Raw genomic sequence first — 15,839 nt, forward strand, 5'->3', positions numbered from 1 at the left:
AAACCGTCTTAGAAGTTACTTTTTCTACTGATTTTTGGTAATTAAATCCCTTTTTTCTTTAAACCATTAAATATTCTAACCATAAACTCCTATTTGAAAAACATTCGATTTACTTTATTTGTTAGCTTAGTTTGATAAACCAAAGTTGCCTAAGTAAATCCGCATTGCCCAAGGGATTCCTAGAGAATATTTTCTTTTTTGTTGTCTAAGAAATATCAAACACAAGCACTTTTTTCACATTTTATTAAGCTTTCCATAACACGGCAACAACATTTAAGTCCAAAATTATCAATTCAAATCCCTTTCGTCACCTGCCCTCAATGCTCAATTCTCATCCACCGCGATAGATTCATCCTCGTCGGATATGACGTTGAGATCGGCATCGCGAAACTTCCCGTCCTCACCGGAGCAATCCTCGTTCGATCCCACCGATCGTTGATCGTCACTCAAATTACCACTCAGCTCGTCCTCTCCGGCGTCCTTCTGCGGGGTATTCAAATCACCGTAGATCCTCGGCAAGTTCTGCATCACATAGTTGGTATTCTTGATGATGTCGTACTTGTTTTCTTTGAACTCGCTGAGAAACAGCGCCGACGGATCGGTTGGTGGATTTTCGTCACCTTCCGCCGGGAGGGGTGGCGAAGATAGGTTGATCGCGGCACTGCCTTTCAACCCTTCGCGAGGTTTCGGGACGCTGAATGCCGATCCTTGTCGATCGTTGGTACCGATCAGTTTGGAGTGTTCGTTTTTGATGCCATCCGAGTTGGGTGATGTGAGTTCCTTCTTCCGATCGTAGATGTGACCGGACACGCGGAGGTCGATGAAGAAGTGCAGCGGATCGATTCCGTATGGCGGGTAGAGCGGGGGATACCAGACTGGGGGAGGTGGTGGGAGGATCAGATCGGAAGGAGGTATAGAACCGGTTGGTGGATCGGGAATAAGGTTGGCGCTCATGGGAGGCTTCTCGTTGGGGGGTTTCGTCTCTGGCGGGGATTTATAGTTGTCATTGGTTTCTTCGTATTTTGAGGTTATGTTTCGGGAAAAAGCAGACAACTTGTTGGTTAGTTCAAGTGGCTTCTCCGGGTGTCCAGCGGCTTTCTCTTCTGGATCTTTGCTTTCCTTATGTGACTCTGGGTACAGACGATGTTGTGACCATGATCGTTTCCTCGGTCGCCGTGTTGGAAGCGACAAGGACTGGGTTTGTGCTTGGGCCTGTTGGTGATGCTGTTGCTGTTGCTGCTGCTGATGATGTAACTGTTCGGCGCTCCGCAGACTCTCATTCCGCTTATTGGCCACCAAGGATCGCAGCATTTCACTGAAGAAAAAGTTGTGCGGCCCTATTGCAGGCGAGTACAGATAGGGCGGATTGGCAGCCATCAGTTTGGTGACGAATTCCGAGTTGCGATAATCGTTGGGACCCAGCCGTTGCTTCTGCTGTGGCTGACCGGGTTGTGGCTGTTGCTGTTGCGATTGTTGGGTTTGCTGCTGCTGTGTTTGAACCTCTTCCGTCATTCTGGTGAACCTGATAGGAAATAGATGAGGAGCGAGCAAACAGATGAGCCGATTAAGTTTAATTCAATTCGGAATTGTAAATTTGATTGAAATGAGCAAAATGTGGTTTGCGTACGATATCTAGATTGAGTGCTTGAATGTTTTCAGTTAATTTAAATGCGAAATGAGTTTTGTCGTTGAGTTATGAATGAGCTGGTCGGAAACGAACTGCAATCTGCAAAAGGATGTGTGCAACGGTATGTTCGAGGGGAGAACAATTGTGGTTCCGGTTTTCGGTCCATGCGACAGCTAACGGAAGGACACCCACTCGCCGCTTCGATGGGAGAATATTTCGTGAACGGTAAAGTTTAACATATTGTTTGTGATGAAAACTGATTTCCGTTAATTTAATAGAGTTTGTTTTGCAACAAAAAATCAAATCATTTCCGAATAGGATGGATTTTATAAAACCTCGTGAATCATCTGTGCAATATGCCAAACGTTCTATTTTGCCCTCTAATGTATCATACCATCGCTGTCAATTTTTCCACATAAATATTATCTCCTGGGCTTGCTGGCCCAGCTTATGCCATTATCATACAATAATTTATCTTATTCCATTTCCAACTCCATTCAAATACGACTCATGTCAGCCCTTAGGCAAATAGAATAGACACAAAACTACAATTGAACTATCTCTCTTCTCCGTTCGAGAAAGCAAATCTTTGTCACTCAAACGGAATGGAAAACACCAACTGTCGGCAATTCCTTGGGGGTCTTTTTCTTCGGAGACACTAGTTTGAAAGGAAATGCTAAGAAAATAGTTGAATGTGCACATTCCTTCGGTGCCGTTGCCAAGAACAATGAAGACAAGAAGGGCTCCCTTCCAGAAAGCTATTATTTGCACACTCACCTCAATGTTGGCAGCAGGTACCCACCCACTCAAGCCCGATGTGTTATCTAATCGAGAAATAAATCGAATGTAAATTTGTATAGACATGTCTCCTTGCTTGGTTTGTCAGTGACACTTCACGTTTAATTTATTTGCTTGTGGTTTAAAGAGAACCTATCCTGACTCACATGAGAATAAACCTGGTTGCGAAAAAATTAAAGCTCATTAAAATCACTTTGAAGTAGCGAACAATAAAAACGGGCCAATTGCCACTTATCAGCCCCGTGTAACAACAATCGACTCAATCTGATACCACCCCCACACTACGTGAAAATCCCTACCGCACGCGATAAACATTACCGGCACGAGTCGCGCCCGTCCGTTCAATCGGTGGAGGTGGTTTGATTGTTCAAGTGAAAATAATTAACTCCAAATTAACTCTTACAACAGGCAGCCCGCCTCCCACTCGCCCTCCACAGGGGGACGATAATCGTCGCTGTGCTTTCATTGAAGTCACGGCCGCTCCTGCTTGCCTCTCAACCCAAACTGTGTTGTGATGTGATGGGGGGAGGAGGATGAGTGCTCAGCAAACAATTCAACTTTCTTGTTTTATTTTATTTTCCCAAAGTAAATAATAAAACTCGCAGATTTTCCGAGGCACAAATTAAAATTAGCATCCTGCTTATCCAAGCAGGCTTTCGTAAATGCGACAGGATGCTCCATGTAGCGCAGCAAGCCGTCGTTTCGTGACGTTGTCAGCCACGTTTTACAAAACAGCAGCCCATGACGGAACTAGGATTCACGTTCGGTGGAAAGTGGAAAGCCACAATTTCACTCCGTCGTCCTCCTTTGTGGTCGCGCTGCCTACTGTGGTGGTGGTGGAGCGCATGCCAGGCGTCGAATAATAAGGGAGCTCGAATTTCAACGACGTCGCTCGGAGGAAAAAGTAGGTGGAGAAACGAAGCCAAGTTGGAAACTCCCACTACGTGTTCTACTTTTTATTTTCGTTTCTTTTTATCCTTGCTGGTCGATTTGTTGAGTCTTGAGCTGGAGCATCTTGCTTTGCCAATGTGTCAGCTGTACCACAGTGGTGGCAAAGTATGCCTCAGCTCTTGAAAAAAAAACTTTGCGTCGGTATTTTATTGTTTACACGCTACAAACCGTTATATCTTTGAGATAATCCAAACAAGCCAAGCAAGTCTACGGCTATAAGTTTCTTTGATAAAGTTAATCCAATGTGGTCCTTTTTTATGAAAAAGAAGATTATGATCCTTTAAACTGGTAGCTGTAACATTTACTACATTGTGGTCATCGGAAGAAACAATAAGTTTTCCTCAAACAAGTCGCACTAATCAAATTCGTCATTGGGCATACTTTGATATCTGAGCTGTTCCACGCCAAATGACGGATCTATCAGACTCGATCTTTGCCAATTTGTTTGTTATGGCTAAAAATCAGCCATGTTGACTATTGGGGATTTTTCTTTAATTACCGAATTTTTGGGACGAAGGATCTTCGATTTCTATGAAACTTTGCCCATGGGTAGAGTTCATAAATATATTAACGAAAAACAATTTTTAAAAAAATTCAGGGTTGCCAATTTTTTCGGAAAACTTCAATTAAAGTTTTCAGATTTTCTCGGGCACCACCAAGTTAAAAAAAAAACATAACTTTTGAATCAAGCTTTGTTCAGTTAAAGTCAATTGTCAACAATTACTTGTAATTCTGTCAGCCTTTGATAAAAAATACAGTCGTAAACTAATTTCTCATTAATGTTTTTACCATTAAAGAAAATCGAAAAGAAAGCTGTGGTCTGTATCATAGATTTTTATCAAAAAAAATATTTTCATGTTTGCAAATATATAAGCTTTTTTTCGGTGAACATTTCAAGATGGTATCTTATACCGAAATGAACAAATGAGTTCATCATACATCATCGAATACGCGTTTGTTGTTATTCACTATTATCAAACCCAAAATTGTCAAAACCAGAAGCGATCCTCAAAAGCAAAATAATCAATTTCATTTTGGATAAAATGTTTATTTCGAGTATTGTCGAACTCAGAGTCTAAAACCTCGATATTAACATCAATTCAGCATGAGGGAATAATTTTTCATCGATCTGTGGTTAAAACAACACAACGCGTTTTACAGCGCTATATTTATGTAAAATGAAAATAATCATTTTGCAATTGATCCTCAAAATCCCCCACCAAGATGAAGACGAATATTAATATTGACATCAACACAGACGATAATAATCATCCAGCCACGAATAAAGAAAAACAAAAATGTGATTTCGATACTTAGAGGTTGCTTTGATCAAAAGAATGTTGTTATGTCAAAATTCAAATTCATGCAGGTAGTTGGTCTATCTGATAAGGTTGTCTTCATTTTCAGCTAAATTTAGTGTAGAAGAAATGATTTTTATCAGCACTGATTGCTGTAATTCCTTCGAAATAGATGGCCACAAAGGAATGAGGCAATCTTTGCGTTGTGTTACTCAGAACAATATGTTTGAGTTACATTCGAAAAGTATGCAATGGGTAACGGATAAAATGAAACTGTGTACATCTTGTCGGCACGTTTCGCCAATGTTCGCGCCAGCTGCAACAAGAGACGCTCCTTCGTTGGAAGGATCCGGCCAATACGCTTCACCACTAATTTCACCAGCTTCAGCGTCAAACGTCACGACTGGATCCTTCAAGCAGTAACTATCGTGGTTCCACTGTTGGTGAAATGTATTCAAAAATGTTGGGTACAATAAGGAAATGGTTTCCTGGTGAGGGTACTGATGCGAACGAAGAATTTGAATCTGTTTTGCTGAATTTAAAATCCTCTTTTTAAATAGCGGATACAGTACAACAAAAAATTGAAATCCTCAAATTGTTGCCAAAAAGTTGGTCATTTACCAAAATACAATCACATTTTGAGGAAGCCACTCGTCACATGATAACTGATTCAAAAACAAGTGTAATAGGACGCAGCGCTTATCAAAAGCAGGATGGCCTTCATATAGTGCAGATGTCAAGGGGTATTCTACTCTGCACACCCTATTCTGTGCCGTGAGATTTCACTGTGCTGTGCCAAACGTTGCGGCAAACGTGCCGAAGTAGGCCGAAGTGTACCAATCAAGGTATCAATGACCCATAAGTTTGGCAACCCTGAAGTTATAATGACTTTTGAAATTGTGTTTACATTTTGAATTTCTTTGGTGGTTTATGGCAAACATTAAGTTTCATTCTCATTTGAACGTGAGCGGAGCGGGCAGTGGAGGAGAAACTGGCAGCCATCCAAACTATACGATGTTCAAGCAAATTTGATCCGTCCAAAAGATACGTGTACAGAAACGAATGTGTAACCTGATTAATCGTGGTGAAATTTCGTCCAGTTACCTGTTAAAAGCTGCCCGACAAAATCAAAACCAGAACTCGAACGGGCGAAAGTTCAATCACACAAACAACATCCCCGAACCAGTTCATCTGATCGGCTCAGAAGCACGTTCAAGGCTACCAAGTGCACGGTATTATGTAGTTGTGGTGTCTTCTGCAATGTTCTACCATTGAAAACCAATGGCCAATGTACCACCGATGAAAACCATCAAATATCCCCTCACTTGAGATCAGTCATACTTCGGGAATGGTTTATGATATCTTCGCATTTGGTAGTTCTGCTGTAGGCAGGATCATGTGGTTGTTGTTGATCATCAGCATGCCCATGGGCTCTTGCCGAACAAGTTGCAAGTTGCTTAGTGTCGTCATGCGAGAACTGTTGACCCCACCGAAATCCCCTCTACCGCGAATCAAATTTAAAAATTGAGCAAAGCCTTACTGGTCTTACAAGAACTGATCGGTAGGCCATCCGTTGCATCGGGGCCTCGTGATACAAACTAGTTCAACACAAGGATGATTACAGAGATGCATCTGCAAAATGACCAGATCGTTGATGATGAAAAGCAAATTAAGTTTATAAGGATGAAAAAAGAAATTTTGGTTGCAGGGAAAGAAATAATGTGTCGAATGGATTTCGCAGAAACCCTTTTTTTTTTTGATCCAAGATTCGATCCAAAGTCATTATGTTTCAAGGCCACAAGTAACTATTCACCCTTTTATAATTTACTACAATGAAGGTTGCCTTTTAAAAGTTTTTAATTTCATTGTAATAAACATAACACAATATCGCTTTACACGTTTCAATGTAAATTTATTTCAAAATTAAAAGATAAATTGAAAAACTTATTTATCTGTCAGATGTTTGCGCAGAACAGTATAAAAACAAATTTAATTTTAAAAACTTGTGTAACCATTACAAGGATTTAAACATCAGAGCAGAAAGGCATTTTTTTCGACAAGCATTCAGGATATTTCTGACAAAGTATCAAATCTGTAGTATGTCCATGAACAGTACCCTCCTTCACTGGAATAGGTTGTTGGTTATCTGGTAATGTCTTGGTATTTGGTATGGTGGTTGTAGGGTGCCTCCCATCCGAGCTCCCATCATCGTTGTCCAGTGCCAGTGTCTGCTTTTATCATTTACCATCACACGTAAGGAGTAGCGCTTCAACCCAGTGTAGATGAATTGCGTTTGTTTTGAAAATCTTCGCTGTCACGTTCAAGCAAACAAATGAGTTCATTGTACATCATCGAATACGCGTTTGTTGTTATTCACTAGTGCTTGATTATCCTACCTAAAATTGTCAAAATCAGAAGCGATCCCCAAAAGCAAAATAATCAATTTCATTTTGGATAAAATGATTTTTTCGAATATTGTCGAACCTAGAGCCTAAAACCTCGATATTATCATTAATTCAGCATGAGGTAATAATTTTTCATCGATATGTGTTTAAAAACCAACACAACGCGTTTTACAGCGCTATATTTGTGTAAAATGAAAATAATGATCTTGCAATTCAAGACCAACAATTGAAATGTCCTTAACTCCATTTTGTAAACAAACCTTGTAAGGCCATTTTCTCGCGAACCGAAACCTTCATTCGCAAACCTAAACCACAATCGGGTAGAGGAGAATTTCCCCTGCCTGTTCATTATGTTGGTTTGCCTTTGCGGACTTCGGTTCGCGAGAAAATGGCCTTACAATGGTTTGTTTACAAAATGGAGTTAAGGCCATTTCAATTGTTGGTCTTGAATTGATCCTCAAAATCATCGCCACCAAGATGAAGACGAATATTAATATTGACAACAACACAGACGATAATGATCATCCAGCCATGAACAAAAAATGTTGATTTCGATACTCAGAGGTTGCCTTGATCAAAAGAATGTTGTTAATTCAAAATTCAAATTCATGGTCTATCTGTTAAGGTTGTCTTCATTTTCAGCTAAGTTGAGTGTAGAAGTAATGATTTTTTTCAGCACTGGTCATAGCAGTTTGGGGAATTCTTAGATATACACTCAGAGTGCCTTTTCATGCTGGAAGAATCGTCATCTAGAAGACTTAATTCAACCGTTTTATCTTCTCTATCTGCCTGAAAGCAACCTGCTCGCAAAATTCAGTATCTTTCGGAGTCAAATACATCTCGACGGACTCTTATTCTTCACACTGGTCTCGTAAAAATTAACCAACGGAGGTGGTAGTTTGTACTAGTTCTTCTAGTACTATTACTACTAACATCATTAATCGGTGAATTTTGCTTTCGTTTCAGAAGCAGAGGAGGACACAACCCCGCTTCATGCCAGAGATATATTCGTTCAGATCCTTGTCGAGTCACGATTTTACGGAGCAAAAAACAACAAACAAACTACAATAGCAACGGGTCAATACGATGGTAATAAGCATGCTTCTTTTGTTTGCTGTTGCTTAAATTTAATTAGAGCTCTGTTGATCCTGCGGAATTCCACTAAATTTCATTGATCTGAATCATCAATTTTAAATTTCCACTAATCGAATCTTTGTTTTATTTGAAGTTATAAAGGGTTTATGTCCCTAATGTCGGCCTAAGTGTCCCTAATATTGGGCACAGACATACAATTTGAAGGAAAGCATTTATTGGATTTTTTTCACATGCATCCAAAAATTTCGTTTTGTCCAAATGACGCATTGTCGTAAGGAAAATTTAAGAACAGAAGATTTGTATCGATAGGCCCAATCTTTAGATCCATAGGCCAACATTAGAGCCATTTCCTCTATCAAATACATATTGACGACTTTCTTCCTGGAAACTGAAATGTGTTATCTAATTCTAAACCTAAATAGTCCATACAATTATGACGCTTTACTATAAACATATTCAAATCATCATCAGAATGAAATCGATCCAACTGGATGACGTTTTTCAAATAATTCCAGCTGCAACATTGATTCTTCGTTAAAAAGAGAAACTTCCACCTCAAACGAGCTGGAATCCCGCGCCGGTGAACAATTTTTATCGCAACCGACGCGCTTGACCTGTTCACTAATCATATTTCAAACATTTTGCGGTCCCTGTAATCAGTGCAAAAGAGTTTACTTCCGAAAACCACATCCACCTTCCTCAACATGACACATACATCATTCGAAATTGCATCAAACCTCATGGCGGCAATGAGCCTAACATCATCATCATTGACACCACCACCACCACCACCACCACCACCATCACCGTCGTCGCTTGTCTGACATTGATTTATATGTGAAACACTGACATCGATAGCATTCTAATAGAAGGGGTTAACACGTATGTTATCGCTTCTCAACCCCCGGCCGGCGGACCAACATCGTCTCCCTCTGTGCGTTATCATTTTTGTCACTAGACATTCTATACATATGTAGATACAATGTGTATACTAGGGTGGTTCAAAATATCTAAATCAACTTCAAATCAGGCACTGATCATTCTCCCAAAATTTGAGGTCATTTGGTTGCGAACTGGCCCTTTGAAGTTTGTATGGGAATTCTCATCGTTCTAGATCGACGGAAAAGTTTCCTCTTTGTACTAATGTGGAAATCTTTGTTAAGGACCACTTTTTCATGAAACGTCGGGATAATTAGTTATTCATTAATTAGCGATTTTCTTCCGGCATGCTCCATTAATTGCTAATCAGGCAGCATTGGTGTACTTGGCGCGAAGAATAGGACAACACATACAGGTTACTATGTCTCAGTGCAGGATGCAGCGTGTCTCGGAAAGCTTTTCAGATAGTTTTCGGTTTCGAAATTAATCAATAACTAATTATATTGAAGTTTAATGAAAAAGTGGTCTTCAAAAAAGTTGTAGCTGAAAAAAAATCCTATAAGCATATAGGGGAAATGGCTCTAATGTTGGCTTATGGATATAAGTTTGGGCTCATCGCTAAAAATCTGCTATTTATCAATTTTATCTAGATGAATGCGTCATTGGGACAGTACTTATGGATATTTTTTGATCGCTATTGAAAATTTAGTCGATTGCTAAATTCATGTATGGGCCCAAATTAGGGGCATTTAGGCCCATTTAGAGTCATTTCCCCTAATAGATTAGATTAGATTGCTTTATTGAAAAGACTACACTAGTTTACAAAACAACATAAAAAGTGTGAACTTTAGTAATTGACCAACGTTTCTAATGCAAAATCCTACGCTGAATTCAATGCCGTGGTCAGAAAAAATTAAAGTAGAGCCATTTTTGAGATACACAAAAATTTTGATTTTTAGAATTTTGGACAAAAGTACGGTTACTAAAATGTCAATATCTTTGGAACTAGTGCACCAATTTTAGATCTTTTTTTATGAAAATGAAGCTAAATAAATTTGCTATCGTTCACTAGAATATTATGTCTTATGTCTATGTCCATAAAAATCTTGTTTTAATCAACATTTTTAATGGGATAAAAAAATTCAAAAAATCATTCCATAATTTATTCTTAAAGTCCATTAAAAACTGGAGAAAATGAGTCTTTAATGGATGAAATCGGTTGGAAATTGTCGAAGTTATGACATTTTTTGTAAAATCATGGAAATTGAATGTTCCAAGATTGGCCGTTGTCCCGCTCCCAGGTTCATGCACCACTTCCAGTAAGCCTTTCTGCGGACGTGTACGCATACGGTGCATTTCACTAACAATACCAGCTGTCACGCAAAATTAAATGGGATATTTTCAACAATATAATTTACGGTAGTGTTTGTGAGACCGCTCGGCGAGAACCTAACGCAACCAACTCAATTTGACAGCTTTCTTTCTTTAACATTGCTTAACGATGTATACGACAAAACGTGAATTCAAGTGTAAAAATGATCCTCAAAAGTTTTGTTACGCGTGTGGCAACTATATATTTACAAAATCGGTCAATTTCACTGCTTCGTTGCAAACTGCATACAGGCTTTATTTTAAAATTGATCCTGGAGACTTTGACGAACCGTGGATTCCAAAAGTATTATGTAGTTCGTGCAAAACGTGCTTGGCTAGGTGGATGTCAGGCGCAAGGTTAATTGATTTTTTGAATAACTTTCATATAAACAATTTATGTACAGCATGGTAGTGCTTTGTTCTTTCCTGATCGACATTATCTTACTTCATCTATTTTTGATAAGTATTAATGTCTTACTTACTAACTCACTTATTTGTTATCTGTCAGTCGCTATTTGTCCTTTGACATGCCCACCATATGGCGTCGACCGTTTTGTCATGCAACGGATTGTTATTTCTGCTTGACAAAAGTTAAGCAACAAGGACGTCACAAAACAGTTGAGTATCCACAAGTGGCTTCTATGACAAAACCTGTTCCACATTCAAGTTCGGTCCCGTATCCTGTTTATCCAAAGCGGAAACGAGCGCCCTCTGTTGAATCGACCGTTACAAAAAGTGAGGAGGAATTCAAGGAGGAATGCGAGGAAGACTTCGAGGTGGAATTGGAAAGAAACCCAAAACTGTTTACACAATCCGAATTTAATGATTTGGTGCGAGATCTCGACTTATCGAAGGAGAAATCCGAATTGCTGGCATCACGCTTGAAAGAACACAACATGCTGAACAAGGAGGTCAAAATTTCTTGTCACAGGAATCGTCACAAGAAATTTGACAAATATTATTCTACAAAGGACAAGGCATGTTTTTGCCATGACGTAAGGAACACTACGTCCGAAAAGATTGGCCAAAACGGGATAATTTCACAATTGGTAAAGACAACGTTAAAAATGATCCTCTTGTGGTAAAAGAACGCATAATACTTCCACCACTACATATAAAACTTGGGCTATTCAAAAATTTCGTCAAAGCGTTGCAAAAAGAAGGGCCGGCATTCCAGTACTTGAAATCAGTATTTCCAAATTTATCTGATGAGGAAGAAGCGTGGAAATTGTTCCAGCGTGTTTTCACAACCTTTTGAGGAAATTTCAGAAGCCCAGATTATGAGGAAGCCGTCGATGAATTGCTCAAAAATTATGAGAAAATAGGTATAAAGGGTGATACGGTCAAAATTTGGTCAAAGGAAAACGCGTGTAAATCGGTGAAATCGTTTATTTAAAAAATCAAATTAAATTTCTTTTTCAAGTTCAATTAGTATAAAATTCAGGAAAAATATTCAGTTAGGCTTCCGCTTTTCCAAATCCGAATTGCCGGGCCTTACGCTTGACCCCTGCCATCAGATTTTGTACAGCCACCTTGTCCACCTTCTTCGCCGCAGAAAGCCAGTTTGCCTTGAACTGCTGCTCGCCCTTAGCAGTTTTTTTGGTCTTCTTTAGGTTCCGCTTGACAATAGCCCAGTATTTCTCAATTGGGCGGAGCTCTGGCGTGTTGGGAGGGTTCTTGTCCTTGGGAACCACCTGCACGTTGTTGGCGGCGTACCACTCCATGGCCTTTTTAAAGTAATGGCAAGATGCCAAATCCGGCCAAAACAGTACGGAACAACCGTGTTTCTTCAGGAAAGGCAGCAGACGTTTATTCAAACACTCTTTCACGTAAATTTCTTGGTTGACAGTCCCGGAAGCTATGAAAATGCTGCTTTTCAAGCCACAGGTACAGATGGCTTACCAAACCAGATATTTCTTTGCGAACTTTGACAGTTTCATGTGCTTGAAAACATCTGCTACCTTTCCCCTTCCTTTTGCCGTATAAAACTCCTGTCCCGGAAGCTGCTTGTAGTCGGCTTTGACGTAGGTTTCGTCGTCCATTACCACGCAGTCAAACTTCGTCAGCATCGTCGTGTACAGCCTCCGGGATCGCGCTTTGGCCGTCGTATTTTGTTTATCATCGCGATTTGGAGTCACTACCTTCTTGTAAGTCGATAGTCCGGCTCGTTTTTTGGCTCGATGCACGGTTGTAGACGATACACCCAGCTTATTTGCGGCATCTCGGAGAGAGAGGTTAGGGTTTCGCTTGAAACTACCGGCAACTCTCTTTGTCGTCTCAGCGGCTTCCGGTTTTCGATTTCCCCCCGATCCAGACTTCCTGGCTGTCGACAAACGTTCCCCAAACACTTTAATTACATTTGTAACGGTTGATTTGGCAACTTTTAGCGATTTTGCCAACTTTGCGTGCGAGTAGCTCGGATTTTCGCGATGCGCGAGCAAAATTTTGATACGCTGCTCTTCTTGCTTGGACGGCATTTTGACAACTGAAGAGTGAATTCCAAAATCAAAATAGGAGCAACATTCTACACACACACACCTTCAAAATGAGGGGTGTTCAGGTTTTTTAAATGCAAAATTGAAAGAAATACGTCAAGTTGATATTAACCAAATTTTGACCGTATCACCCTTTAAATCAAAAATATTGTGTTTGTTACATATAATTAATTTCAAATCCTTTTATTTCACTGAACACAGGTGTGAATATGTCTTTGAAGATACATTTCCTACATTCTCACATGGATTTTTTCCCGGAAAATCTTGGTGACGAGAGTGATGAGCACGGCGAGCGTTTTCACCAACAAATGAAGATGATGGAACGTCGTTACCAAGGGTTTTGGGATGAAGCAATGATGGGTGACTATTGTTGGTTTCTGATTCGAGAAACAAATTCAAAACATCGAAGACAAAGTCATTCGATTCTCAATCATTTTTAATAAAACCTAAATAAATTTCTTTTGTATCAACTCGGTTTTAAATCCTGATATGCCTTAATCAAATTGATATGTAGAGAAAAGAATCTCCCATGAAAACTTTACATGCGATTTGGATGCTTACAACGACACCTAGAAAAGGAACTCTAAAGCTGTTGTATTTCAGCAACATTTTTAAGTGTTTTACAAAAATTCTCATAACTTCGACAATTTCCAACCGATTTCATCCATTAAAGGCTCATTTTCTCCGGTTTCGAATGGACTTTAAGAATAAATTATGGAATGATTTTTTGAATCTTCTTATCCCATTAAAAATGTTGATTAAAACAAGATTTTTATGGAAAATTCGCAGGAAAAATAAAAAAAAATGCTGTAAATTTTTAAATGACCTCAAAATTAAATTTTTAATTAAGACATAATAATCTAGTGAACGATAGCAAATTTATTTAGCTTCATTTTCATAAAAAAAGATTTAAAATTGGTGCACTAGTTCCATAGATATTGACATTTTAGTATAATCGTACTTTTGTCCAAAATTCAAAAAATCAAAATTTTTGTGTATCTCAAAAATGGCTCTACTTTAATTTTTTCTGACCACGCCATTGAATTCAGCGTAGGATTTTGCATTGGAAATGATCAGCACCTTACCGAGTTCAAAAATGCTGTAAACTAGTGCTATCAGCCATGGGCTGCACGCTTAAAAAAAAATCATGTAAATTTAGGTGCTCTGAGACTGACATATACGAGCGTCAAATTTGACATAAAATTGTGTCATAAGAGACTTGTGTGCTTCGTCTTTCAAAATAAGTATATATAGAAAGCTTACCTTTGAATCATTTGGCGAAAAGCTACGATGAGGAGAACAAAAAGTTCACTTTTCCCATAGTAATTCCCATATAAAGTTTAAAGGGCCAGTGCAGTATGAGTTTGCATCTGCTCAAATTTGGGGAGAATGAGCAGGACCTGATTTAAAATCATTATTTTGAACCACCCTAATGTGTATACTCACATACGAACAAGTGTGTTGATGTAACTGCGGACTTCAAGCTGATGATGACTGATTTTCGTTTAGGTTACCCCTTTATGAACGTAATTTGTACTGTTTTATAATGCCGGCGCACCGTCGGAATATCTAAAATGTTGTACAACTGTAACCGGTATGAATGCGGTGATGACGATGACAACGGTGATGACGATGACAGCGGTAATGACGACGATGATGGGGTGAAGGATGAATTACATTTGAAAATTTGATTTTTATTCGCCGATTCTGCGGCAATAGCCAGTCTGCAGCTACAAGTGTTGCCAGATCATTTTGAAAATATGATCATAGTTTGAATGACCATTGGCTGATTGATCCCTTCGTCATAGTTTTGGTCGATTTACCGTTTTTCATAAGATGCTGAAAATGTATCATGTAAGGATGGTTTAAATTATTAATTCTTAATTTGTACTCATTCTTCAGTTTCGTGTGTACTTACATTATAACTTTTATAACTTAGAAAATTTATTTTCCACGTGATTAAAGCTGATGTCTTCCTGTTATAGTACTGTAGTTTTTAGAAAACTATTGTTATTATTATAGATTTTTTAGTCGGCTTTATAATTTTAAATCACTTTACAAAGCTACACCACCGATCATAAGTTTAAGGACACCCCCAAAAAAAAACATGGCAAATGTGTTATGTTCATATCTCTGTCATGTTACGTCCAATTTTCGTTCTCTTCAGATCACTTGAAAGGCATTGAATGGAACTTAAATATAATTTTCAAATTTGGTGTGCTAAAAGTTCACCCAAAATTACAATATTTTTCAAAATTTACTCTGAAGAATCGTGACTGATTTTCTCAGAATTGGGTTGGCCAAATTTTGAAATAAAAGTAGTAGTAGAACACTTCTGCTATACCATTCATACCATTCAAATAACCTTTGGAGATCGAAAATTGGACGTAAATGAGAGATCATTGAACAAAACATATTTGCATGGTTTTTTGGGGGTGTCCTTAAACTTATGATCGGTAGTGTTTTAGTTGGCGATTATAAAGTTCAGAAATATAACATAGCTTAAACCGAGTTTCACAAACTAGCTCTAAGATGCTGTTAAGTAGAAGACCCACCTTCATCCGATACTGTTAGATAGTAATTTGGAGTTAATCCTCTTAGGTAAAGGATGTTTTTCCTTCCAACAGCCCACAGCTGCCCTGGGGCACGTCATAAAGTTCTGAAATATCATCCAAAATTCCACTTCCAGGCAATCAATGCATCAATCGGTAGTCGCTCAATCCTGGCAACCTTAATTGCTATCAACCCACCCATCAAATCGCATGCCTCGAATCCACCGCCGTACAACTCCGATGCTACCGTGCCCAAACGGAAGATTATTGTTTACAATCCTTCTGATGGGGTGCAATCCCTGAAAAGCGACGCATACCACTGTGGCATTCACGATGCTCAACCTTTGCACCCTTTTTATCTCATACTC

General features: G+C 39.0%; 1 protein-coding gene across 1 annotated transcript in view; it reads right to left on the reverse strand.

Annotated features, from left to right (window-relative positions):
* Window positions 1–236: 236 nt before the first annotated feature.
* Window positions 237–15,839, reverse strand: part of LOC135711356 (uncharacterized) — an 84,726-nt gene continuing 69,123 nt past the window's right edge. Inside the window, exon 2 of the mRNA XM_065234154.1 lies at window positions 237–1,522. Within this exon, the coding sequence (XP_065090226.1) occupies window positions 325–1,512 (1,188 nt within the window). The 5' untranslated portion in view covers window positions 1,513–1,522 and the 3' untranslated portion in view covers window positions 237–324. The remainder of the gene's footprint in view (window positions 1,523–15,839) is intronic.

This window comes from Ochlerotatus camptorhynchus, unplaced genomic scaffold (assembly GCF_037179485.1).
Source record: "Ochlerotatus camptorhynchus isolate MF236.1 unplaced genomic scaffold, CSIRO-AGI_Acam_v1.1 ptg000432l, whole genome shotgun sequence".
In the NCBI taxonomy this organism is placed as follows: Eukaryota; Metazoa; Arthropoda; class Insecta; order Diptera; family Culicidae; genus Ochlerotatus; species Ochlerotatus camptorhynchus.